Source organism: Rhinolophus ferrumequinum, chromosome 3, assembly GCF_004115265.2.
Source record: "Rhinolophus ferrumequinum isolate MPI-CBG mRhiFer1 chromosome 3, mRhiFer1_v1.p, whole genome shotgun sequence".
Taxonomy (NCBI): Eukaryota; Metazoa; Chordata; class Mammalia; order Chiroptera; family Rhinolophidae; genus Rhinolophus; species Rhinolophus ferrumequinum.
Window position 1 is genome coordinate 12,694,645 of NC_046286.1, and position 27,281 is coordinate 12,721,925.

Here is a 27,281-nt window from a genome sequence, read left to right on the forward strand (position 1 = left end):
AGTGGTTCTCAAGCTTGTTAAAAAGTGTGGGACCCTTAGAAGCCTATTTGCTTAGAAATCTGGAGCCTTTGGAACAGAATTTGACAAGCTCCCAGCTCTGCCAACCCAGCGTTTGGAGAATCAGATCAGAATAAACCTGCCATGGCTGGCTTCCGCTGTGCTTTTGCTGCAGGGACCAGGAGTGAGAATTGAGTGAGGAAGGTCAGACAAATCCTGAATCTCAGGCATTGCAGGTACCTATGGCAGGACCTTGGCAACCTCTTTCCTTCCCTACCCACACCTTCAGGGGTGGGGATCGAAGAAGCTCCTGAGAATAGGGGTGCGGGCAAGCAGGAGGGATGGTATGGATGGGATGAGCTCCTGAGTGACTAAGTGGGAGGGTGATGGGTCTGGGATCTCCAGATCGGCCAGGGTGCCCAGTGTGGTTCCGGATGTGTCTTAGGCCAGGGCGTACGCTCCAGGTGGGGACCTAAGGGTACAGAGAGGCGTCGTGGCTCAGCAGAAAGAACCCTTCACCTACTTTTGAATCCTAGGCTGCCAGCCAGACTGTGGTTGCAAATAGGCAAGGCTGACCCAGGGTTTCACAGGACAAAGGGCATCCAGAGTGAGCTGGCACCATGCCCGAGGAGGACTCCTCGGGACGTTTGGAGCTCTGCTGATCGAGGGACAAGGGGCTCACCTCCTACACACCCAGCAACCCCATCATGGCAGCCCAAGGCTACCCCAATTCATCCCTGAGCACTAATATGCAAGTCCCAGAGAGGCAGAGTCAGTGATCTTTGAATGGATGGCAGCCCCTCCCTGACAGGCATGGATCCCTGGAGACTTGGGTGGCTGGGGAGGGCCCAGTCCTGGGCCAGCCCCTGTGGGCTGGATTCTGGCTGCAGGCTCTCCGCCCATCCGTCTAGCCGCAGACGCCTCCAGAGTCCAAGGGTCCAAGTGGTCAGTGGATTGAATTGTGCAGAGGGAGCCTGCTCTGGGGACGGTTGGTGGGTAGGCAGCATGGGATTCGAGGAGCTGCTAGATCAGGTGGGCGGCTTTGGGTTCTTCCAAGTGAGGAACGTGTTTCTGTTGGCCTTGCCCCGCTTGATAATGCCCATGCAGTTCCTCCTGCCCATCTTCCTGGCTGCTGTGCCTGCCCACCGTTGTGCCCTGCCTGGCACCCCTGCCAACTTCAGCCACCAGGACGCATGGCTGGAGGGCTACCTTCCCCAGGAGCCTGATGGCACACTCAGCTCCTGCCTCCGCTTCACCCACCCCCAGGCTCCCCACAACACTACGTTGCAGGGAGAGGGGCAGAGTCCTGAGGAGCTGCAGGGTGAGCCCTCCACCGTGCCCTGCCCTCAGGGCTGGGAGTATGACCGCTCGGAGTTCTCCTCCACTATTGCAACTGAGGTACCTGAGCCAGGAGGCTGGGGGACACGTGAGTGGGATGGGCCTGCCATTGCCTGGGGTGATTTCTATGTGCGCAGTAGACACATTACTTTACCTCTCGAGTCTCAGTCTACCCATCTGTAGATGGGGTCTATGAATTTAAGCACTGAGCTTGTAGTAAGGAGCCCATACACAGGAACTGCTACTATTAATTGGGAGGTGACTAAGGCAGGGAAGGGCTGAGACGGCTCCAGGGAGTTGGGGCCAGAGCTGAGAAGGCTGTTTCTACAGTAAGAGGTGGAGAAACAATAGAGGCCTCCTTCCCTTCCCTCCTCTTTTGGGCCCCACGTCTGGGATTTACATAATCCATCTGGAGGTGAGTGCAGGTGGGGTCAGAGTCTTTCTGGAGAGGAACAGGACTCCTGCCATCACGTCAAAGCCTCCATGGGAAGAAGCAGAGGCTGCAGGGCTGGGCGAGGCCAAAGTCTCCCACTCCCAAGCTGGGGTGCACGGTCGAGGGTTTGTTATCTGACACAGAGGTGCCAGGATGGCACACTTGACCTGAGAAGGTCCCAGGGTATGGAGAAGAGGGTTTGCTGGCAGCTGGAGAGGGGCCTGTGCCCATGGGAGGCCCCTCCTTGCCTTTCCCTGCAGTGGGACCTGGTGTGTGAGCGGAAAGGACTAAACAGAGTCACTTCCACCTTATTCTTCGCTGGTGTGCTGGTGGGGGCTGTGGCCTTCGGATACCTATCTGACAGGTAGGGTGAGGTGGGGGGTCAATACGGAAGTGGGAACCCCCTCCCACTAGCTGGGGTCTGAGCCTGGTCTACCTCTGTCTTGGGACCTCCCCTCTACAGGGAGCTGACCCTGCATGACACCTATGCAGGTTTGGGCGGCGCCGTCTGCTGCTGGTGTCCTATGTGAGTACCCTGGTGATGGGTCTGGCGTCTGCAGCCTCTGTCAGCTACGTCATGTTTGTCATCACCCGTACCCTCACTGGCACAGCCCTGTCTGGCTTCACCATCATTGTGATAACACTGGGTGAGGCAGGCAAAGGAAGGGCAGGGCCCAGAGGGTTGGAGGGAGGCAATTGTCAAGGGTGAGATGGAGCCCAATTGGCCCTTGCTCACTGTCTTTCTGTCTCCGGCCCCTGCTGTGGGCCCAGAGATGGAGTGGCTGGACGTGGAACACCGCACCGTGGCAGGTGTCCTGAGCAGCAGCTTCTGGTCAGTGGGCGTGATGCTGCTGGCACTGGTCGGGTACCTGATACGGGACTGGCGATGGCTTCTGGTGGCTGTCACCCTGCCTTGTGTGCCAGGCATCGTCAGCCTCTGGTGAGACCTGTGGGGAGCTGGGGAGTGGGAGGCACAGGAAGCCAGAGATAGCATTAATCAGAGGCTGAGATTTGAAGACAGAGAGACTGAGACGAAGAGAAAGAGAAACATTTAATGAGAGAGAGAGATCCATGAGATGCAGAGAAACAGAGAACAAAATAGGGAGAGAGAGAGATGGAGAGACAGAGACAGAATCGGTGAGAGATGGTGAGTGACAGAGACCATAATCCAAAGGCAGGTTCAGGACAGAGGGGGATGGACCCATGAGCGCCATGAGAGACAGAGCCGGGCACGACCTAAGGCTGGCACTCTGCAGGACGGGGGTAAGGACAGGGTCAGCACACGGGTAGGACGAACACGCAGGAGGGTGGAAGGCCAGGCAGCGTGGGCATTTCCCTGCCCACTCCCAAATGAACTGGCTTTGGATGACCCCTTTGGGTATGTCTGTATGTCTGTCTGTCCTTCACCCTATGCCCTCCTGTTACCTGTGGGGGAAGTGGGTAGCTGGTTCTGGAGTCTTGGGGATCAGACCAATTCAGTAGAGAAGAGAAGGGCCTCCCAGGCTATGGAGGACCTAGGCCTAGGCAAAGAAGGGTGGGAAAATGTGGCTTTTACATTAGGCCTTAAAGCAGGGGTGTCCAAACTGTTTTCAACGGTTTTCACCAAGGGCCATATGCGGTAAAACACACAAACAGCCGGGCCACTCACTCGAGGTGAAGTACGTATTGCCTCACCTGGTTTATTTAAGAAAACTAAATATATTTTTGGAATTTGCTGCGGGCCTATTAACAATGAATTGCGGACTGCAGTTGGCCCGTGGGCCGCAGTTTGGACACCCCTGCCTTAAAGGATGAATCAGGGGAGGAGGGCTTTGGAAGAACTTCCATGCTGAGGGGACTGCGTGAGTAAGAATCTGGAGGTTGAAAGACTGGTGTGCCCAGGAGGGAGACACGGCTTAGAGCGCTGGCTGAGTAAAGGGCCTCCTGCTGTTCCCCAGGTGGGTGCCTGAGTCTGCACGCTGGCTTTTGACCCAGGGCCGTGTGGAGGAGGCCCGCAGGTACCTGCTCTGCTGTGCCAAGCTCAATGGACGGCCTATGGGTGAGGACAGCCTGAGCCTGGAGGTGAGAGTGAATGAGTGTGTGAGTGCATGTAAGTGCGTGTGTGTATGTAAATGATGGTGACATGTGTCAAGCACCCCCTTCCTGGGGCCCACTGTGCATGCAAGAAAAGCTCCCTGCCTCAGTGGAGAGTTCCCCCAGGATGTCCTGCCTGGCTCTTCTGGGCCACAGCCTTGACTCTGCTTACCCTACTCAGCTCCCTGTGCATCTCCCCAACCCCATACTGCAGAAGGGAGGAATAGAGACCCACAGAGAGCAATGCGCTTTGCTGAGACCACAGAATCAACTCCATGTCACAAACTCTCCTCCCCTCCCATCAGACCCTGAGCAAAGTGGCCGCTGGGGAGCGGGTGGTCCAAAGACCTTCGTACCTAGACCTGTTACGGACACCCCGGCTCCGACACATCTCACTGTGCTGCGTGGTGGTGTGGTGAGGAGGCTGCTCCGGGCCTGGGGGGGTGGGCGGAGGGAGGGGTGACTCCAGGAAGGTGCTGAGTGTGAGAGGTACAAAGGTGGGGGTGGGGGCTGGGTGAAGGGTCGGGGGTGGGGCTCTGGAAGGTCAGAAGATGGAGCAAGCATCAGAGACACTTGCTGAGTGTGAGACCTTAGACAGGTCATCTCCCACCCGAGCCTCAGTGTCCCTTCTGTAAAACGGAGGCTGTTAGGTTCTACCTCACGGGGCTGCTGTGAAGATGCGGTAAAGGCGCTTTGGCCACTGGCACGTGCTGCACACTCAGGGGGGTCTATGGGGACAGGAAGTCATGGGCAGCGGGCTCTGGAGAAGGGGGAGGTGGTCCCTATACAAGGCCAGGGATCCCTGAGAGGACAAGGGGGTGGGAAGGAGGCCCCTAAGTGGCACCGCGACCCCCTTCAGGTTTGCAGTGAACTTTGCCTATTACGGCCTGAGCCTGAACGTGTCTGGGCTGGGGCTGAACGTGTACCTGACACAGCTGCTATTCGGAGCCGTGGAGCTGCCCGCCAAGCTGCTCGTCTACCTGTCGGTGCGCTACGCCGGACGCCGCCTCACGCAGGCGGGGACGCTGCTGGGCACTGCCCTCACCCTGGGCGGCAGGCTGCTGCTGTCCTCCGGTGAGCCCCGCCCCGGACCCGTCCCCTCCAAGAGGCCCCGCCTCCTCCAAGAGGCCCCGCCTCCTGGCCTAGAACCTCTACCCTTTCCCGGAAGCCCCGACTCAAGGCCATTGAGTCCCGCCCTCTTCGGAGGCTGCACCTCCTATCCTGAACCCCCTTTTCCCTTCAGAGATGGCCTCCTGGAGCACCGCCCTGGAGGTGATAGGGAAAGGTTGTTCTGAATCTTCCTTCACCACTGTCTACCTGTTCACGACGGAGTTGTACCCTACTGTGCTCAGGTGAGGGGAGCCTGGGTCCCAGGCAAAGCACCTGGGGAGAGGGTTTGTTAGTCAGATCTACCAGCCCCCCCCCCACACACACTGCACCCCAGTCCCTCTCACCGAATTCTTGCACCGCACCCAGAATACAGAGCTAATCAGAGCCTCAGCCTCAGTCTGGGAGAAGGCTGGGCATTGTATCTAATTTTCTAAGTGACCCTTAGCGAGGTCAGACAACTTCTCTGAGTCTCTTTTAAGAGAGAACAGTTGCAAAAAGCCCCATCTACCCATCCCATCCCTACCGCCCAGGCAGAGCTGCCATGGGGGTTGTCTCTGGACAGAAGGCCTGCGGCCCTTTCAGCTGGCTGTTGGTAGGTGGGGAGGAGACTTGTAGGCAGCAGGGTATGATTAGAAAGCTTTGCATGTCCTCTTACAACATGGCAGGGTCTGTATGAGTGCTGACCCTCTTCCTTCCACATTACTCTTTCCCCATCTGCTTTCTGGTGGCATTTCTTTTCCTTCGGTGATACCTGATTGGTACTCTGTCAGAATGGGGGCCCATCCCCTGCTGGGTGCTGGATTGGGGGCCCCGCATCCGGGGATGTGTGGGAAGACCACCTGAAAGAAGCCCCAGCTTTCTTAGTTGTCTGGGGAGAAAAGGGGGTATCAAGGCCGGCTAGTCCAAGGGGGAAGCCCTGTGAGGCATGACCCCCAAATAAGTGTGAGCACTAACCCCCTCCTCCATCCTTTCTCTGAACAGACAGACAGGGTTGGGGCTGACTGCACTGATGGGCCGGCTGGGAGGCTCTTTGGCTCCACTGGCGACCTTGTTGGATGGAGTATGGCTGCCACTGCCCAAGCTCACTTACGGGGGGATTGCCCTGCTGGGTGCCTGCACTGCCCTGCTGCTGCCAGAGACAAGGCATGCACAGCTACCGGAGACCATCCAGGATGTGGAGAGGAAGAGGTGTGTGCATATGCATGTGGATATGGGTGCTCAGGTACCAAACACTCTAGGTAGGACTCAGAGAGGAAGACATGTCTGCATGTGTGGATCTGGTGCATGAATGTGCGTGAGCATGGGTACGTGACCTGAGGTATGTAAACTGCATGTATAAAAGGGTACATGAATCCGTGTGTGTGGATACCGAAGTACCCAAGATTGTCAGGAAAAGGTGGATGTGCGTCCACTCAGGTACGCCTGCAAATCAGGCATGTGTACAAATGCGTGGGGGTCACTTGTGGGAGGGAGTACATGTGTTTGTATACGAGGAGTTGGAGAAGCCCTAGGCCAGCCCTGATGGGGCAGGCAGAGGGGGTAGGCTTGGGGCTAAACCACTGCTCATGATTCCTTCCTCTCCAGTGCCCCATCCAATCTTGAGGAGGAAGAGATACCCATGAAGCAGGTCCACGACTGAGTGGGATCAGGGACAGGCCCTCCACAGAAGTTCTGCCTCAGGGGCTGGGAGAGCAGAAGGCAGGCCCTGTGACCGGGGATGGGGGCGTTGAGCCCCCTGCCTGGGGCAGGAGTTGCCACCAATGCCCCTCTCTGTGCTCATCCAGCCTCCAGCAGCAATAGGGTGACTTCCTAGAATGAATGGGCTGCTGGAGAATTCTGGCACCCCTTTCATGGCTGGGGCAATTCTGTACATAAAAGTGCCCCTTGGGTTGGGGCAGCAGCATGGAGCTGTGGGACGAGCCCTGGATGGGAAGCCACTGAACTCTGGCCCTGGCTTCTGATCCCAGCTTTGCCACCGATTTGCTGTGTGACCTTGGGCCTGTGGCTTTCCCTCTTCGGGCCTCAGTCTGTTTCTCTCTCAAATGGATACTGAAACCTCTTAACAGACCTCACTGCAGGATCTATCTGTTGTCATGCTCAATGAGATGCTGAATAAGGGGCTTCCAGAGATGGTGCTAAAGGAGGGACTGTCTGATGATGACTTCTGGTACCAACAGAGCTGGTGGGCACGCTGTTCCACGTGTGGTGCTGGGGGCGGCCCAATGCCAGGGCCAGGGGACCAGGCGAATAGTGCTCGTTGCTCCCTGGCTGGCCTGCTCCCTCACTGGCACTTTGCGGGTAATGCATCCCTCACCCCCACACTCCCACTCCCCACCCTCCAACACACTGTCTAGGCCTCATGCGCAAAGAAGAGTTGAAGGCATGGGAGCCAACATTTTTATTGGAGAAACCAGAATAAATGCAAGTTTTATGATTACCTTGAAGTTACAGAATTTGGTGGGGAAAGCGATTGGGAAGGCCAGGAGGCTACCCTTCAACACGGGGTGGCGGAGTCCCATGACCAGATAGGAAAGGGAAAGGGAGGAATTCACAGAGAAAGTGTAGACTTTCTGGTCTACATGGAGCTGAGGCCCAGGCAGCCAGAATTCTACCTTTTCCCACCTCCATGGGACTGGAGAATTCTGTAGCTCCCATTGGACCATGGAGGGAGGGTGGGAGGCCTAAGTTAGGTTGTCCTCTTCTGTGAATATCTCATTCGGATTTGATCTCCACGGGGTCATAGATGTAGCAGCCCACATCACCAATGTTCACACCTGAGGGAGAAAGCCCCATCACCAAGGGCCTCGGGACTGGGGGGTGCTGGGCTGAGGGCTGGAGGGAAGTGGGAGGGACCTGGGGTATGTCTGAGTACAGGGGAAGTTGTCCACACAGACCCACATGCCATACTTTAGGCCCAGTGTCTGGGGTGGGGCTGCCCACCTTTGGGGCCAAACAGGTAGCCGTAGCAGGGAATGTGGCAGTAGGGGACGCCGTCATGCTGGGACACAGAGAGAAAGAGAGCCCTTTCAGCTTGGCTCTTTTCCCATCTCTATCCTCCTCCCAACATAACCACCCATTCCTTCCCTGCTCACCTCAGCATGACTCCCAGGAGTCAGGGTCTTCCGGCAGCGCTGGCACCTCAGACAGGGTCGGTGCCAATTTCTGCCCAAAGACATCACCTTCTCAGCTGGGGGTGGAGAGAGGTAGTAGTCCTAGGGGCAGGGCACGGAGACCCACCTGCCTGGCACCACCTTCCTGCCCTTGGATGGCCATCCTGCACTCCCCTCCCCCAGCTTTCCCTCATCACTTACCAAAATAGACAGGTTCCTCACAGCCGGGACACAGCGAGGTCTCCCCAGTGAACATCTTCGTGTGGGGAGGACCTTTGGGGGGCAGAGGCTGACGTGGGGGCCAGGCCTAAGTAGGGCCCCTCAGTATGAGCCTGCGTATGGCACTGTCCTCTCCCAATACCATGCTCGCCTGGCCTCCCACCCAGGTGGCATGAATATGTCTCCCAGGCACAGCGGAGTCCCCGGGCCCATCTCTATCTACAGGAGGGACCACCTGCTTCCTTCTCATCCTCCCAGGGGTTCAGCCCACCAGCCCAACCCTGTCAGCAACCTAATCCTCAGGAAACCTGAGCTGATACAGGAGATGCCCAGGGCAGGGGTGTCAGGTGTTGGGGAGCATGGTGTCATTGCCCACTGCAGGGGACGGGAGGAAGGAACAGAGGGATGGGAGAAGTGGAAGAATGTGGGGGGCTGGCCCATCTCAATGACCCCTCACTCCTAAGTCATTCCTTCTGTGGCCTTGGCCTGGGAGAAGGCTGAGTTCTAGGCCAGCTCTGCCTCTGACTAGCTGTGATGGCACAAGGTCACTTGCCCTCTCTGGACCTTAGTCTCCTCACCAGTAACATGGGGGGTGGTAATGTCATCTGCCCAATTTACCTCTGAACTCAGCCACTGACATGAGGGAACATCAAAAAAGGGGTCACGGGTAAGCGAAGATTTTGCCACGCACAAAATTGTAAGAAAGTTAGGCACTGGACTGTGTAGGGGATTGTCACCCGATCCTCCTTCCCCCCCCCTTCAGCCTGGGGAAAGGTCGGGAGGAGGGGTAGCTGGTGCCCAGCCTCACTTACTTTTCTTGCCCTGGGGGAGGCCAGTCCGGGGCCTGGGGGGGCTGAAGCTGCTGGGGCTGAGGGGCGTGGTGCTGGCACGAGTCGGAGTGGGGGAGTTGTAGAGGTAGGAGCCCACACCACCAATGTTTACCCCTGCAGAGAGCGGAGGGGAGGTCAGGCTTGTGCCCAGCTCCCAGCCACAGGGAGAGTTCTGCTGCCCCAGTCCCCTTCCAGGCTGGTACTTACCCCTGGGTCCAAAGAGAGCCCCATAGCATGGCTTGTGGCAATATGGCCTCCCGTTGTGCTGGGCGCAAGCAGAGGAAAGGGGGTCGCTAGGGGCCAAGGGGGGCCTGTCCTGTGCCCCATGGGCCTTCCCCCCAGACAGACTGCCAGGTGTCTGTCCACTGGCCTGGGCAGATGGGGCTGGGAAGGATCAGGGGTGGGCTGGCGTGCCAGAATTGCCACTGCGGTCAGGGAGACAGGGCAAGAGCAGGTCAGGGAGCAGTGGTGCTGCCCTCTCCGCCCCCTCCAAAGGCACAGGGTCCACCCGCACAACGCAGGCTTCCCAAATCTTGGCTGGTGTGGGGCCCATCAGATAGGTGGTCTTGGGAGTGGGCTACTAAGGTTGCCTTTCGTGGGCCTCCAGGCTGCAACTGAGCTGGTGCCTGGGGGACAGAGACAGACACAGGGGGTACGGGCTCTGGCCAGGTCTCACCTCCGCATGCCCTCCTGGGGACAGGACACTGTGGCAACGCTCACATTTCAGGCAGAAGGGGTGCCAGTTCTTGCCCAGGGAACTCACCTTCTCCGCTGTGGGGAACAAGGTGGAACCAGGCTGCGGGGCGCCAAGCCAAGCAGCAGGCACCCTCCTCCCCCCCAGCCCCGCCCATCCCGCCTGAGTGTCACGCGCCCCACAGGTGCAAAGGGAGCCTGGGACCACACCACGGCCAGCTCCGCGCGTCCTCAGGGAACCCAGCGGCTCACACGAGCCCCATCTTCTCCCCCTCCTCAGCCCGGGCCTCACCGAAGAAAACAGGTTGCTGGCAACGCGGGCAGGTCCAACTCATGGCTCCGCTCGGTGCAGCCGGTGCTGCACACAGTAGGCAGCGCCGGGGGACCCCGTTCCCGCCCTCTCTACTGGCTCCGCCCACGGCTCAGCTGTGAGCCTCATTGGGCTGAATTCGCTGCTCCTGGATGCCCATTGGTCGCCAGAAATTTAGCCCTGCTCCACCTGGGGGACGCAGGCGACTTCGCATCTACTTGTAAACACTAAAGCCTCTGACGAGTTTGGACAGAGTGTACTGAAGCCACACTGGCAGGGCGGGGAGGGACCAGTGAAGACACCTGGAGGGGCGGTACTAGTTTCTGGCTTGATAAGGAGAGGGAAAATATCCATAGTGCACTGTTATTTCAAACCCAAAGTGAGGGGTTAGACATTCTTTGAAATGGTTTAATTCCACCTTGGCAGTCTCGCAGGTGGTTAAGAGCAACGGAATCTGGAGCCCATCTCTGCTACTTACTCTTGGGCTTCAGGCAAATTCCTCAACCTCCCTCTGCCTCCATTTTCTTATCTGTACAATGCATATGACAAGTCTCTACTCATGGGATTGTTGTGAGAATTAGGTAATACATGCGGAATGCCTAAACAGCACCTGGCATATAGATGATATAAAAGCAATAGCTATCATAATGAACTCAAGACTCTTAGTTTGGAAGCCTCAAAGTGTGATCTGCGAACAGTGCTTGTAAAATCATAATGCTTATTAAATTTAAAAGTATAATTCAGACACCAATTCATATTCCTAATTTAAGAGGTTTTAATATTTGTTAAAAGTAGCTCAGCTGTGCTTCAAAGGACACTTCAAAAATTTAAACCCACAGAATGAGAGAAAATACTTGCAAACATATACCTGATAAGTGTCTAATAACCCGAATATATATTTAAAAATGGGCAAATAATTTAAATAGACAGTTTTCCAAAGAAGATATAAAAATGGCCAACAAGCACATGAAAAGATGCTCAACATCTTAGTCATTGGGGACATGAAAATCAGAACCACATGAGATAGCATTTTACACCTACTAGAATAGCTATAATAAAACAGTAAGTAATAACAAGTGTTAGTGAGGATGTAGCAAAACTGGATCCCTCATACACTGTTGATGGAAATATAAAATAGTTCAGCCCTTTGAAAGCAGTCTGGCAGTTCCTCAAAAGGTTAAACGTAGAGTTACCACGTGATCCAGTAATTGCACTCCTAGGTATATACCCAACAGAAATGAAAGCATTTGTCCACAAAAAATAACTTGTACATGAATATTCATAATAGTACCAATATTCACAATAGCTAAAAGGTGGAAACAACCCAAAGTCCATCAACTGATAAACAAATTGTGGTATAACCATAATAGAATATTATTCAGCCATAAAAAGGAACGAAGTACTGATAACATGCTGTAACATGGATGAACCATAAAAACAGTTAAGTGAAAGAAACCATACACATAACACCACATATGTATGATTCCATTTACATGAAATGTCCAGAATAGGGAAACTCACAAAGTAGATTAGTGGTTGCTAGGGGTTTTGGGGACAGGCAATTGGGAATATGGATATGAAGTTTCTTTATGAGGAGATGAAATGATCTGGAATTAGATACTGGTGATAGTTTCTTCTGACTATACCAAAAATCAATGAATTGTATACCTTAAAAGGGTAAACGTTACGGTATGTGCATGTCTTGATAATGGATAATGTCTCAGTAATAATGACGACGATGGTAATAATAATAATGCCTGAAGGGAACTACTTTGTTTTTTAAGGCAGCCCAGCAAATGGGGGCTTGTGCCAGTGCCCCAGCACAGGAGACAATCCCTTGATGAAGATTCATGGTGAAATGAAGATTTTTCTGGAGTAAGTTCCTCTACTCTGTAAAGTCAGTTCAGAAAGGGCTGCAGGAGTGTGTGTGCTGAACTCATCCCTGGGCTGCAGTGCTGTGCCCTGCTGGGAAAGGAGTCCTTGCTGCGTGTCTGGATTCCGAGACTCTCTGGACTTCGGTCCCCTCCCCTGGGCGGTGGGGATGGGACTGGTGTCTACAAACTTCCACTCAACACTCCTGTTTCCTCACTTGCTTCATCAGTACCTTTTGCTTATAACACTTGCTTCATCCTCCTATCCTTTAACGGTGGAAGCTTACTCATTGTGAAAGAATCTTTTCTACACAATTTCATTATTTGTTTTGGGTAATATGTCAAGGTTCTTAGTTTTATAACTGTTCCTTCAAGGGATTCTTCTTTAACAAACTTGAAAAGTATTAGTTTTAGTCTCCACTGATATTTTACTCTCGTGTTTCTGCTTCTCTCATTTGTTTCTTCATGAAGAAGGCAGCTGGAGGTTCACTGCCTTTGTTCTCTTTGGCTCTCATGGAGAAGGCCCTACTTCGGGAGGTTGGGAAGACTTCATGTTGTATTTATTCTTACATATACTGCCTCCTTTAGGAAGGGCTGCTAGCTTCATCTGACCAACGATCTAATATGCTTGGCATTTCCAGGGCACATCAGATAATGCTTTCCCCAAATTCCTGAGCTCTTCCTGTGTCGGATCACATTGTGCACTGGCCTCAGCCTCCCAGCTGGCCATCTTTACCCAGCATCCAGCATGGGGCCCCATAGAAGAAACAGGCATCAGAGTGTGATATCATGCTGCTTTTATACAACTTGCTGTAAGTCAGGGAGACGAATGCTTTATTGCTCCCCATCTTCTGTGGCCTTCCTGTTTTTATGGCCATGACAAACACAGTTTGCCTCATCTCTTCTATTTCAGTTCCTAGGAAAGTTGAGGCCCCTTCTTTCCAATATTTGTTATCCATTTGCAGTTACAGCAAATCACAATATTTCCACTCTTCTTTCTTGCCTGGTTTCCGTTATTCTGGCTCTAAAAGAGGCTTTGTAAAGAATGCTAACGGGCATCATTAACCTTTCTTGTAGGAATGCATTTGCAGTTACTGACAGTGGCTGTTTTAAATACTTTGTGTGACTAAACCTCTAAAATACTATTATTACAAATACCACAAATAGATAAGTCCAGTTGAGTGTGGGTACAGTAGTCCCCCCCCTTATGCACAGGGGATGTGTTCCAAGACCCCCAGTGGATGCCTGAAACCATGGATAGTACTGAACCCTGTATATACTATGGTTTTTCCTATATATACATTACCTATGATAAAGTTTAATTTGTAAATTAGATACAGCAAGAGAGTAACAATAACCAATAATAGAACAATTATAACAATATAAGTATAATAAGGATTACTTGAACACCAACACTGTGATACAGCAACAGTTGATCTAATAACTGAGACGGCTCGCTGACTAACAGGTGGGCTGGCCTTCTGTGGCGTGGCTGTGCTGCAGAAAGGGATGATTCACGTCCCAGGCCGGATGGAGTGGGACTGCACGAGATTTCAGTACACTACTCAGAACAGTGCACAATTTAAAACTTAAGAATTGTTTATTTCTGGAATTTTTTATTTAGTATTTCAGACTGCCATAGTTGACTGTGGGTAACTTAAACCCGGAAGGCGGAACTGCGGATAAGGGGGGGCCTACTGAATTACCTATTCAATTGTCGGTGCAGTTTGTGTCGTCTCTTATAAGAGGCAGGCCCCTCTTTCATACTTTCATAAAGATAATTGTTCCCTTTCATAAAGATAATTGACCCCCACCCCCTGCTTTTTCCTGCACAGATCTTTGTCTCAGTATCTGTAAAGTTATTTTTACTTTTCTGACTTTCTTCAATTGACAGGATTGACTGACTTATCTGTGTATCGATAGCGCCAGGTATAGGGTAGGTGCTCAGTAAATGCTAGTTGTTGTTACTATTATTAAAATCTTTTACTTCATGTTTTTAAGTTCTATTGTTAGGTACATGTATGTTTTAGGATTGTTGTGTTTTCTTGATGAATGGACCCCTTTGTTGTTGTCGTTAGGCAAGAAGAAAGCTTTTCAACTCTAGGTGAGTGGTGACGGATAGAATTCCCACAAGCATCTGGAGGCTCTCACGTGGAAGAGGCTTTAGGGGCATTACTGAGCCTTCTGGCTAGAGGGGTCTCAGGTGAGAGGTACAGGAAAGCAGATTTGGATTGAGTCCAAGAAAAGAACTTTGTAATCCAGCCCAAACATGGAACGGCTGCTTTAGACAGTAGTGAGTTTCCTGCCTCTGGATGTTATAAGTAATATTGGACAACAAACCAACTAAACTTCAGTGTTGTAGAAGGGATGTAAGCATCATATAGAGACAGACAGACCTTTAAGGTTTCGCCACAATTTGACAATATATGATTCTGTGATTTCACTCCCAAAGAGGAGTTTGAAATATGTGTTAACAAGAAAGCATTAAATAGTGATAGCTCCCATCTGTGGAGTGCCAGTGTTAGTCAGGCACTATACTTGTTATTTCTGATCTGCAACAACCTGATGAGGGGTTTAAATGTTACATTACCAATTGTACAGAAAAGGCAAGTGGCTTGGAGAGGTTAAGAAATGTGTTCAATGTCATACAGACCCAAGCATTCTGATCTAGAACTCATACTCTTTCCACTCTGTGCTACTAAGCATGGTTTCTGCTAAGCTGACTGTGTGTTTCAGTCTGAAAGAATACCAGTCTGCACAGCACGTCTGTACCTGAAGAGAAGAGGGCCAATCCAGGTAAATAATGGGTTGAGACACAAGAGGCAGAGAAATGTCATTAAAACTTTTCCATGGCTTCTTAGTGCCTTCAAGATAAAGTTTTTAACTTGGCTCCAGGACCCTCCACCTTTCAGTCTTCTAGTCATTTCACCTGTTGCATCAACCCCTCCAACCACACTAAATGAGCTGCCAAGCTCTTTTCTGTTTCAGGGCCTTTGCAAATTCTATCTCTTTTCTGGAGACTTCCTTTCTCAACATCTTCACCTCACGAATTCCTGCCTAACCTCAGCTCCCTCTCACTTGCTCAATAACGGGCTACAGGCCCTAGGCACTCACTCCTTCAGCATCCTGTGCTGGAGTGTAAACGGGGTACAATCTACGACAGCTGGTTTTCCCTGCCTGAGTGCTGAAGCAAACATGGCAAAAAGGCAAATGGAGACCCTGATAAAGGCTAGGTTTGTAGCTTGGTGGGAGAGTAAAATAGGTCTGCCGACTTCCTACCCCCCTCCCTCACCCCAATCTAGGCTTCATCTACCCCAGGAGTCAGTGTGCTCCATGAGGGCAGGGACCAGGGCTGCTTTGCCAACCACTGTGTCTGCTTCCAGTGCCTTGTTCAAGCTCTGGCACATAGTGCTCAATAAATATCTGTTGGCTAATGAATGTTAAATGTTATACACGAGTCTCCTTCAAGTGTGAGTAGATGAGGGCTTCATGGGATTAGGAGGGGACTGGTAGGGGTTGAGAGTTTTGCTACAACACAAGCCCTGAGGCAAGGGAAACTCAGCTGCCTAGGAGTATGGACTTGAGTTTGTTTCTTAATATAAGGAGGATCTGTGTGTATTACACAAAATGGAATATGATTTAAACTGATCCTGATTATAAATACTAGGTAACTAATAAAGTAAAAAGAGAACTGAAAATTTTCTTTGGCAGGAAAGCAGCCCCACTAATTACGGTAATTCACAAGAACTTACTAATTAAGCTTAATTAGCAGGTAACACAATTATGTCTGTCATTAAATATATGGCAAATAAGAGAATGTGGGAAAGTGTTATGTAAACTGTAAAGCACCTTAAAAATATGGCTGCTTATTATGTGTCAAGTTAGCGTTGCAGTGAATTTTGATGGCAACTGTAAACTCCACTCATTTTATATCATTGTAGACATGTTCAAGTACATGCCATATGCTTGTGACTTTTAGGCATTATCAAAAACTTTGTTCCTACATGACTATTTTGAAAGGTTTCACTCAGTTCTGGTATGTTAATGAAAAAAATCAGCCTTACCTCTTTATAATGTTTCTTTACCTTCATTACCCATAATCCTTCCGCTTTCTCACTCCATCTTCTGAATATCCCCTCCAACTAGAAAGCTTTACTTTCTGTAGTTTATATTACTTTAAAAAATAAAAACAAACATACACACAGAACCAAAACAGACTGAATTTCTTTCTTAAACACACACTAATCCTCCCACCTGCAGAGATTCGCTGCTGTATAATCACGTATTATTTATGGCTCTTGCCAGAGTCTGTTTGACTTTTTTCCGCCTTGTTTTCCAGCATCAACTTGTCATCACATGGACCTACTGAGAGCCCTCTGCAGAGCTACTTGTGGTTAGCTGCGTGGGGCTATTGAGTAGGCTACATTTTGTGATTCAGAGGCATCAGCTGGACTAATTCACAATCAAGACTGCAGGAAAGGAGTCCTTCACCTTTCACCATGGCTGCCTTCAACGTGTTCTCACGAAGAACAGCTTTAAAAGATGGTTTTCCATGCAAAGATGTATTTGGCCTCTCAATTATCACTTGGAAATGAAATATTTCACCTGAAAGTATGTAAGTGTAACTACCTCTAAATAATTTGCAGCATAAAAAATGTTTCCGTGTGCTGGAAACTGAGAAGAAAAAGAGAGGAGTGAGACTTGGTGGTCAGCTTACTTATAAATAGTGACAATGCTCCTTGGTTACTACCAGTAACTTCCTCATCTTCTTACTAAGGTCTGAGAGGTAATTTTTTTACAGTACACAAGAAGAGTCCTTTCAGGTTGTAAGACTATGTTAATGGAACTACAAGTTTAATTTTATGAATTAAGACAAATGTAAATGCTTACCTTTCTATAGAGGAGTCTTTCAGTTCCTCTGTGAAGCTCAATGTCACAGAATCAGGAGCCAATTTCCAGCCTCTTGCCAACTCCAAAATGATTAGACTTTCTCTCTTCTTTTCTCGAGCTTTTGGAACAGGCAGAGCTATAAGATCTTTATATCGAATCTCTTATTATCCCTTCAGCCACCACTAAAAAATAGGCAGCACTTACCAGTACCTTGGTGGGGACAAGAACGTGAGCACCCATCTCTTGATAAGCAGCCACAAAGTAAAGGTTACAAAGAAGGCTCTGAATCTTTGCAGCTCTATAGGGGACATTTTATCTTCTACTTAAAGTATTTCCTCTGGAACATCTCATCTCCTCCCATTCCACATTAATTCAACATAGCCTAGATTGTTCAGTAAGGTAGATTCTGCCTTCCCATGGTGAGCTTATGACCCGAGCCTGAATGCTTCAGCCACCTAGCCACAGTAATTGTGCAGCGATAGAAATGTGGCCCAAGTCACACTAATCAACATCCTCCCTGGGACTTTTTGGTGTTATAAAGATACACTCTTTTTCTGGAGAGAAGCTTATAAGGACTTTATAAAGCTTATAAAGCTTATAAGAAGCTTTCTGGAGAGTAGCTTGCCCCTGAGTAGAGAGAAAATGAGGTCAAGCAGAGCTGAGGGAATGGGGAAGAGAGAGTCCTGGTGACATGTCTGACCTCCTGGGTCTAATTCTGCCTCAGTTTCTTGGTTACCAAGGCATAAATTACCCCCTATCCATTTTTTCCTAAGCTGTTTGAATTAGGTTTCTGTTACAGACCGAAGAGTCCTAATTAATACAACTGCATCTTTATACAGCTGGAAGTGCTTCTTGTATTTAAGAATTACATCATGTTGTATAGAGTTCTAACACCGTAGATAACTTTATATTCATATTTTCTTAATGCATGATTTTCAGGATAAACTTTAAGAAAAAAGACTAGAAAATAATATGTAACAAATGGATCTTAGACAAGTAATCCAATTTAAAAATGGGCAAAGGATTTGGCTAGTTCTCCAAAGAAAATATACAGATGGCCACTAAGCACATGAAAAGATGCTCTACATCATTAGTCGTTAGGGAAAAGCAAATCAAAACCATAAGGAGATACCACTGCACAACCACTAGCATGACTATAACAGAACAAAGAAAAATAAAATAACAAGTGTTGGGAAAGATGTGGAGAAAATGAAAGCCTCACATTTTCGGTAGAAATGGAAAGTGGTGCAAGTGCAGCGGAAAACAGTTTGACAGTTCCTCAGAGTTAAACACAGTGTGACGTCACAGAAATGGCAAAGCAGAGAGCTTCCAGAATCAGTCCCTCCACTGAAGCTGTCATTAATCTGGCAAAACTGACACAATCAACTTTTTCAGAACTCTGGAATCTAATAAAAAATCTTACAGTTTTTTTGTCCAACTAGTGGTGTGCTTAATGAAAAAACCTGCTAAACTTCAATAACGAAGCATTGTGGCATTTGTACTTATGTGTTTACCATCTCCCATTCCCCAGCTTGGGGACAGCAGTCACATTTCTGGTGTGGTTTGCTGGTGCCAGAGGGAGGCAATACACACCTTGTTCTCAAAAGGTACATGTTCTCAAAAGCTGTGAATTTTTCCCTGTCTCGTGGTTCCCCGACGGACCCGTACTGAAGCTGACCTTTTTTACCCCTCTCAGGATGGAGCAGCTTTCCAAGTAGCATCCATTGAAAGCATTTAAAGACATATATTACCTGTGGCTGCCTAGAGCAAAGGACCGCAAATGGGGGCGGGGGGAAGCAGATAGATCTAAAAGCCTGGAAAGGAAGAGACTGAGGACGACGATGCATGAAGAAATAAGGACTTTGAAGGGTTACCACGTATATGGGGAAATTTGGCATGAAAAGTACATGCCCATGGACCAATGTATTTTCAGAAAAGACCTTAAAGGACTCTAGGCTTGCACCTTTGGCTGATCTTTGGGCTCCATGCAACCAGGAGGTAAAGGCTAAGGTCACATTTAGGCAAACTGGATTAGCATTGAAGTAGTGCCCCAGCTCAGAGCCAATCTGCAAAGGCCAGGAGAGGGGTTTTGTAATTTGTTGTTGTTTTGTTTTTCACTCCAGGCATTTAACAAATTCTCTGTCAGGTCACTGACTGACTGCTAAGATAATGGAACAGAAATTTCAGTGACCACACACAACAAAAAGTACAATCTTAGCAAAAATAGTTTGGAAAAGTCAATAAACAAATGAACAATCACAGTCTTCAATAATCAACAATAGCAAACTATGGGAGGTGGGTCTGATTATAATATTCAAAATGTCCAATTTTAAACAAAGAAAAAATCACGAGGTATAAAAAGAATAAAGGAAGTATGGTTCATTCACAGAAAAAAAAAAGGAAGTTTATAGAAACCATCACCAAGGGAGCCCAGACATTGGACTTATTAGACAAATACTTTAAATCAATTGTCTTAAATATACTCAATGAGTAAGGAAAACAAAGAACACTAAAGGGAACCAGGAGAATGAACAAATGAAGAATATCAAAAAAGAAATGTAAACTGTAAAAAGAACCAAACAAAAATTCTAGAGCTAAAAGCACAGTAGCTGAAATGAAAAACTCACTACAAGGGTTCAACAGCAGATTCAAGCTAGAAGAAGGAAAAAAATGAGTGAACTTGAAGATAGGACTATTAAAATTATTATCTGAATAGCAGAAAGAAAAAAGAATAAGGAAAATGAACAGAGCTAAGAGAACCATAGGTCACCATCAGGCAGACTGACACGCATTATGGGAGTCCCAGAAGGAAGAGAGAGAGAGAAAAAGAGGTAGAAACAATATTTGAAAAAATGGCTGAAAACTCTCCAAATTCGATGAAAGAAATTAATCTACCCATTCAAGAAGTACAACAAACTCCAAGTAGGCCAAATTCAAAGAGATCCACACCACAACATCATAATCAAACTGACAAAGTCTTGAAAGCAGCGCAAGAGAAGTGACTCATCACGTAAAGGTATCTTCAATAAGATTAACAGCTCATGTATCATCAAAAGCCCTGGAAACCAAAAGGCAATCAGGTGCCATATTTAAAGAGCTAAAATAAAAGACTTTCAACCAAAAATTCTATGTCCAACAAAACTATCCTTCAAAACAAAGGGGAAAATAAGAACTTCCCAGAGAAACAAAACCTGAGGGAGTTAATTGCTAGTAGACCTATCCTATAAAAATGCCAAAGGGAGTCCAATAGGCTGAAATAAAAGGACACTAGACAATAACTCAAAGCCATACAAAGAAAATAAAGAAATCCAGTAAAGGTAACCACATAGGTAAATATAAAAGCCATCATTATTATGTATTTGGTTTGTAACTCCTCTTTTTGTTTCCTATATGATTTAAAAGACAAATGCATAAAACAATAATTATAATTCTGTGTTAATTGGCAATGTATAAAGATGTAACTTATAACAAAAATATAAGGAGGGAGACAGAGCTACGTAGGAGCAGATTTTTTGTACACTATGGAAGCTAAACTGGTGTCAATCCAAAGTAGACTGATATAAATTTAGGGTGTTAACTCCCATGGTAGCCATTGAAGAAATAACTAAAAATATATATATAGAAAAGGCAGTGAGGAGAGCTTCAAAATGGTACATTGAAAAAAAATCAAACAAAAGAAGACTGTATAGGAGGAACTGACGAACAGAAAAGATATAAAACTTAAGATACAAGAAAACAAATAGCAAAATAGCCAGAAGTCCTTTCTTATCAGTAACCACTTTAAATGTAATAGATTAAACTTCTCAATTAAAAGACAGAAACTAGCAGAATGAATTTAAAAAACATATGCCACTTAATTTTATTATACTATCAATAGCTGATTAAAAAGAACAAGATATTTCTAGGGGAAAAAACCATGATCTAACTAACTTACACTGTCTATAAGAGACTCACTTTAAATCAAAGACACACATAAGTTGAAAGTGAAAGCATGGAAAAAGATATTCCATACAAATAGCAGCCAAAAGAGAGTTGAGGTGGTTATGCTAATATCAGGCAAAACAGACTTTAAATAAAAAATTGCTACAAGTGATAAAGAAGGTCAATATATATTGAATAAAAGAGTCACTCATTAAGAAGATATAGCGACTATAAACATATACAAACAAACAGAAGCTCAAAATACATGAAGCAAACATTGACAAAATTGAAGGGAGAAACAGACAGTTCTAGAATAATTGGAGATTCCAACATTACACTTCAATAATGAAATAGAATATCTAGACAGAAGTTCAATAAGGAAATAGAGAATATGAACAACACTAAACTAACTTGACCTAACAGACATATACATACTTCATCCAAAAACAGCAGAATATACATTCTCCTCAAGTACACATAAACATTCTCTAGGCTAGGTCATATGTTAGGCCATAAAACAAGTCTCAGTACATTTAAAAAGATGGAAATCATACAAAGTATCTTCTCCAACCATAATGGAATGAAGCTAAAAAATCAGTAACAGAAGGAAAACTGGAAAAATCACAAAATGTACAAATTAAACAATACACTCTTAAGTAAGTAATAGGTCAAAAAAGAACTCACAAGAGAAATTATAAAATACTTTGAGATGACACAACATATCCAAAGTTATGGGATGCAATGTAAACAGTGCTAAGAAGGAAATTATAACAGTAAACATTTTTAAAAAGAAGATCTCAAATCAACAACCTAAATTTACACCTTGAGGAACCAGGAAAAAAAAGAGCCAATTAAACCAAAAGATGTTAGGAAGAAAATTATAAATGTTAGAGCAGAGATATATGGAATAGGGGGTAGAAAAACAATAGAGAGAATCAATGCAACCAAAAGTTGGTACTTTGAAAAGATTGACAAAATTGGCAAACCTTTAGCTAAACTGACTTAGGAAAAAAGAGAAGATGCAGATAACTAAAATCAGAAAATGGGGCTTACAGTGGGGCTTACTATTGACTTTACATAAATTAAAATGATTATAAAATAACACTATAAACAATTATATGCCAACAAAATTAAATAACCTAGATGAAATGGACAAATTCCTAGAAACACATAAGTTACCAAAATAGACTCAAGAAGAAATAAAAAATCTGAACAGAACTATAAGAAGTACCAGTTTCCCCAAAAATAAGACCTAGCCGGACCATCAGCTTTAATGCATCTTTTGGAGCAAAAATTAATATAAGACCCAGTATTACATATTATATTATATTATACTATATTATATCACATTATATTATATATCATATCATATTATATTAGACCCGGTCTTATTTTACTATAAGACCGGGTCTTATATATTAATTTTTGCTCCAAAAGACACATTAGAGCTGATGGTCCAGCTAGGTCTTATATTTGGGGAAACATGGTAAAGAGAGAGAATCAGTAATCAAAAAATCAGCAATGAAAAGTCTAGAACTAGATGGTTTCACTGGTGAATTCTATGAAATATTTAAAAAATTAACACCAACCTTACTCAAACTCTTCCAAACGACAGAAGATGAGGGAACACTTCTTAACTCATCTATGAAGCCAGCATTACCCTAATACCAAAGCCAGGCAAAGATATCATAAGAAAACTACACCTCAATATCCTTATGAATATAGATGCAAAATCCTCAACAAGATAGCAGCAAACTGAATCCAACAACATGTTTAAAGGATTATATACCAGCACTAAGTAGGATTTATGCCAGGAATGTAAGGTTGGTAAAACATGAGAAAAATCAATCGACGTAATATACATTAATAGAATGAAAGAGAAAACCACAAACATGATCTCAGTTAACACAGAAAAATTATTTGACAAATATCCAACACCATTTCATGATAAAAACTCTTAGAACACTGGGAATAGAAGGGAACTCTTTCGATATGATAAAGGGCATTTATGAAAAACCTACAGCTAACATCATAATAGTAAAAGACTGAAAGTATTTCCCCTAAGATCAGGAACAAGACCAAGGATGCCACTTTCACCACTGACTTTTCAATATCGTACTGGAAGTTCTAGCTAGACTCAGTTAGGTAAGAAAAAGAAATAAATTGGAAAAGAAGTAAAACTATCTATTCTCAAATGACATGATCCTATATATATAAAAATTTCCAAATAATTAAAAAAACAACAACACTAGAACAAATTAATGAATTCAGCAAAGTTGCAGGGTTATAAGATCAACACTTACAAGTCAGTTGTGTTTCAATATATCTTCAATGAATAATCTGAAAGGAAATTAAGAAACAATTCCATTTATAACAGCACATAAGAGAATAAAATACATAGGAATAAATTTAACCAAGAGGTGAAAGACATACACAAAAACTACAAAATACAGTTGATGCTTTAAAATAATCTGCATATAAGTGGCACTGAGCAATTCAAACCCACATTGTTCAAGGGTCAACTGTTTTTTTTTTTTTATAGGAGGTTGGGTGTATGCATATGCAGAGGGCTGACTTGTTATATGCAGAATTTTGACTGCATGGGCAGTTGGCACCGCTAAATCCCGCATTGTTCAAGGGTCAATGTACTGCTGAAAGATATTAAAGAAGATCTAAATAAAGGCATCCCATGTTCATGGATTGGAAGACTGAATACTGTTAAAATGGCAATACTATCCTAAGTGATCTACAGATTCAATGTAATCCCTTATCAAAATTCCAATGGCTCTTTTTACAGAAATGGAAAAGCCAATCTTCAAATTCACATGAAATTTCAAGGGGGCTCAAATAGCAAAACAACCTTGAAGAAGAACAACAAAATTGGAGGATTCACTCTTCTCAATTTCAAAACTTACTACAAAGCTACAGTGATCAAAACAGAGTGGCACTAGCATAAGGACTGATATATAAACCAACGGAATAGAATTGAAAGTCCAGAAATAAACCTATACATCTATGGCCAATTGATTTCCAACAAGGGTGCCAAGTTCATTCAATGGGGAAAAGACAGTCTTTTCAACAAATGGTGCTAGAACAACTGGATATCCACATGCAAAAATGAAGTTGGACCCCTACCTCATACTATTATATATTCAAAAATTAACTAAAAATTAATCAAAGACCTAAATATACAGAAATTTAAACTATAAAACTCTTAGAAGAAAACACAGAGGGGTAACTCTTCATGACCTTGGATTTGGCAATGGATTGTTAGATATCACACACACACACACACACACACACACAAATTGAACTTCATCAAAATTAAAATCTTTTGTGCATCAAAGGACAGTATCAAGAAAATGAAACGACAATTTATAAAATGGGAGAAAATATTTGCAAATCATATATCTAATAAAGGTCCAGTAGCTAGAATATACTGGGGGTGCCAAAAAAATGTATATACGTAACTTGTATTCATCTTTTGTTATCCATATATATTGAGTATTACAATTTTGATACAGTTTTTTCATTTCTTAAAATGTGTATACATTTTTTTGGCACCCTCTGTATAAAGAATTCTAATAGTTCCACAACAAAAAGACAGACAACCCAATTTAAAAATGGGCAGAGGACTTGACTTGACATTCCTTCAAAGAAGATACATAAATGGCCACAGACACCTGAAAGGATGCTCAGTAGCATCGGTCATCAGCGAAATGTGAACCACAACCACAGTAAAATACTAGGAGGGCCACAATATATTTTTTTAAATGAAATTAACAAATATGGATGTGGAGAAATTGGAACCATTGTACATTGCTGAAAGGGATGTAAAATGATTCAGATGCTATGAAAAACAGTTCCTCAAAAAGTTAAACATAGAATAACCATAGGACCCAGGAATTCCACTTCTAAGTATATACCAAAAAGAACTGAAAACAGGTATTCAAACAAATACTTATGCATGAATGTTCATAGCTATACTATTGACAATAGCCAAAGGTGGAAACAACCCAAATGTCCATCAACAAATGAGTGAATAAACAAATTGTGGTATACACATACAATGGAGTATTATGCAGCCATAAAAAGCAATGAAATACTGATACATGCTACAATATGAACGAACCTCAAAAATATTACGCTAAGTGAAAGAAGCCAGTCTCCATTTATATGAAATATCCAGAATACGTTAAGTCCATAGAGACAGAAAACAGATTGGTGATTGCCAGGGGATGTGGAGAGGTAAGAATGGGAACTGCTTAATGGATACAGGTTTTTGTTTTGGGCTGATGAAAATGTTTTGGAACTAGACAAAGATGATGGTTGCACAACACTATGAATGTACTAAATGCCACTGAATTGATTAAAGTGGCTAATTTTATGTTATGTGAATTTCATCTCCATAAAACAAATACTGGAGATAGCAGTCAGAATAGTGGTCATATTTTGAGAAAGCAGAGACTGGTAGAGGACATGGGAGGGGCTTCCGGGGTGTCGGTCATATTCTATTTTTTGATTTTGGTGTTGGTTACATTGTGAAAATTGTTGTGTTTGTATTGTAAAAATTGTGATATGTGTGCTTTTGTTTTTTATGTGCATCTTATATTTTGATATAAGATGTTATTTAAAGAAGTCAGTTACCATATGACCCAGTATATACCCAACAGAATTGAAAACCATGTCCACAAATACTTGTACACAAATGTGCATGGCAGCATTATTAATAATCACCAAAAAGTGATTATTCAACTATAAAATACAATGAAGAACTGATACATGGTACCACATGGATGAACTTTGAAAACATTACGGCAAGTCAAAGAAGCTAGTCACAAAAGACCACATCGCATGAACTCCATTTATACGAATTGTCCAGAATAGGTAAATCAGAGAGACAGAAAGTAGATTGGTGATTGCCAGTGACTTTGAAGGAGATAATTGGGAGTGTCTATGTTTTATTTCAGGGCAGTGATGGAAATGTTCTGGAATTAGATAGTGGTGATGGTTGCATAACCTTGAAAATATTAAAAAGCACTGGAGTGTACAATTTAAAATGGGGACTCTTATGCGAAATTTAAAGTTATGTAAATTATATTGATAAAAAGATCATAAATGTTTCATCATTCATAATATATATGAACTCTAGCATATCAAATAAATGAAGTCCAAAGGGAAAAACATTATTCTAAAAAATGTTCCCTTTCCCCCTGCCCAGCCCCCAGATAAGCATCTCTTGGAGGTGACTTCAGACCCCACTGGAGAATGGTTGGTAGGTGAGTTAGTTAGGAATAAAAGCTGTGACCAATACCCTTCACTGTCCCCGAGCAGAGGAATGTGGTAGCTGATGAGAAACAGATCTCGGGCTGGAGCAAGGGTGAGAAAGTGGTGGTGACAAAGTGTTGGCAGCCCTGGCACCAGGCTGCTTTCCATTGCTTCATCTACAGGGTCATGCCTTAGGAATGAAGTCTTTAACTGATATAAGCTCAGCAGAAAGAGGCCCTGAGATACTTCTTATCCCTTACTTCTTGTTCTCTTGATGGCGTTGGGGGTACATTTTAAAACATTTGTAGCGTTATGTGTATTCCTACAAGCACAGATTTATTTGGGCGTAAACTAGATTTCCAAGACTCTAACTGTGCCTGGATTTACAGATCAGGAACACAGATCCTGAGCCCAGAGTCCTTGAAGTACAAAAGGGAGTAGAAGAAGCACCCATTCACATTTTAGATGGACTGAGAGTAAGGTGGTTCCTTGGTATTTTGAAATGAATGATACTTGCCTGCTTCTGCATACCTCATGTTTCAATGGATGTAGGAGGGGTAGTAACTGAGGAAAGTGATAAACAGCTATCCTGAAGTCTGAAATCCCAGGAGTGTTTAACCAACCCCGTTATGATTGTCTCCCTTTCCTGGAGCGTCCTTTGTCTACTCATACTCCCTCCTCTTAAGAACATACCCATTTTTTACCTTACTTCTTACATGGACAGTAAAGAAGGCTGAAACTGAGAATTGAGGTGTTCTACGGGGTGTGAACATTTGGGCCCAGAGCCCCGGAGGCATGAGAAGATCTGAACTCTACAGCTTTAACATGAGTATTGTGATACAAAATGAGTGATGGAAAGTCAAGAGATAATTTGTGATGAAGATGAGCAAGTTTAAAATATATCCCTTCTATGCCTATCCTCATCTTGTTCCTCTTCTACAGGTACAAAGATACAGACATACATACATACATATTTGCTCACCTAACTCACCATTTCCTGGCAACTAAAATGACATGGCTTTCTCCACAACCCATTCCTGCCCCAGCAGCCATACTCACCTTCTGGAAGTCAGAACCTAGAAGTGACTGCCTACTGGCCCGAAGGGCACTCATCGTTTCTGTGGTTACCTGTGGCTTCTATCCCTGACTCCCTGGGGTAGAGATGTCTTCTGCAGTCCTTCCTTCTGGAAATCCAAAGACTTCTGCAATTGCTCCTGA

The 27,281-nt window shown here is 45.4% G+C and overlaps 2 protein-coding genes across 9 annotated transcripts; one reads left to right on the plus strand and one right to left on the minus strand.

Moving 5' to 3' along the window:
• The first annotated feature begins 934 nt into the window (after positions 1 to 934).
• On the plus strand, positions 935 to 16,600 carry SLC22A7 (solute carrier family 22 member 7). 4 transcript variants are annotated; one of them, XM_033103523.1, is made up of 11 exons: positions 935 to 1,395; positions 2,029 to 2,132; positions 2,261 to 2,415; positions 2,540 to 2,708; positions 3,706 to 3,829; positions 4,147 to 4,256; positions 4,701 to 4,915; positions 5,085 to 5,193; positions 5,933 to 6,139; positions 11,898 to 11,988; positions 16,324 to 16,600. In XM_033103523.1, the coding sequence occupies exons 1-10, from the start codon at positions 1,003 to 1,005 to the stop codon at positions 11,968 to 11,970; spliced, it is 1,659 nt and encodes a 552-aa protein (XP_032959414.1). In that variant the 5' UTR covers positions 935 to 1,002; the 3' UTR covers positions 11,971 to 11,988; positions 16,324 to 16,600. The 4 variants fall into 4 exon arrangements, with proteins under 4 accessions (XP_032959414.1, XP_032959413.1, XP_032959415.1 ...); XM_033103525.1 differs by lacking the exon at positions 16,324 to 16,600 and having other exon boundaries at positions 952 to 1,029; positions 1,264 to 1,395; positions 11,898 to 13,157; XM_033103522.1 differs by lacking the exon at positions 16,324 to 16,600 and having other exon boundaries at positions 11,898 to 13,158.
• CRIP3 (cysteine rich protein 3) lies at positions 6,607 to 10,349 on the minus strand. Of its 5 annotated transcripts, none has more exons than XM_033103527.1 (8): positions 10,096 to 10,153; positions 9,874 to 9,881; positions 9,318 to 9,375; positions 9,093 to 9,224; positions 8,263 to 8,334; positions 8,044 to 8,138; positions 7,892 to 7,949; positions 6,612 to 7,725 (listed from the first exon to the last, which is right to left on the minus strand). In XM_033103527.1, the coding sequence occupies exons 1-8, from the start codon at positions 10,136 to 10,138 to the stop codon at positions 7,664 to 7,666; spliced, it is 528 nt and encodes a 175-aa protein (XP_032959418.1). In that variant the 5' UTR covers positions 10,139 to 10,153; the 3' UTR covers positions 6,612 to 7,663. The 5 variants fall into 5 exon arrangements, 4 of the variants coding, with proteins under 4 accessions (XP_032959420.1, XP_032959419.1, XP_032959418.1 ...); XM_033103526.1 differs by having other exon boundaries at positions 6,615 to 7,725; positions 9,787 to 9,881; positions 10,096 to 10,216; XR_004422735.1 differs by having other exon boundaries at positions 7,645 to 7,725; positions 8,044 to 8,113; positions 9,787 to 9,881; positions 10,096 to 10,349.
• Positions 16,601 to 27,281: the final 10,681 nt, after the last annotated feature.

Bases quoted from the DNA above. Each gene is read 5' to 3' on its own strand.
- SLC22A7 (XM_033103523.1), top strand. From the start codon at position 1,003: ATGGGATTCGAGGAGCTGCTAGATCAGGTGGGCGGCTTTGGGTTCTTC. The intron at 2,709-3,705 runs GTGAGACCTGTG...GCTGTTCCCCAG, and splicing joins CCAGGCATCGTCAGCCTCTG to GTGGGTGCCTGAGTCTGCAC. The intron at 6,140-11,897 runs GTGTGTGCATAT...TTGTTTTTTAAG, and splicing joins CAGGATGTGGAGAGGAAGAG to GCAGCCCAGCAAATGGGGGC.
- CRIP3 (XM_033103526.1), bottom strand. From the start codon at position 10,138: ATGAGTTGGACCTGCCCGCGTTGCCAGCAACCTGTTTTCTTCG. The intron at 8,335-9,092 runs GTAAGTGAGGCT...TGCCCCCCAAAG, and splicing joins CCTCCCCCAGGGCAAGAAAA to GTCCTCCCCACACGAAGATG. The intron at 7,950-8,043 runs GTGAGCAGGGAA...TCTGTGTCCCAG, and splicing joins CTCCTGGGAGTCATGCTGAG to CATGACGGCGTCCCCTACTG.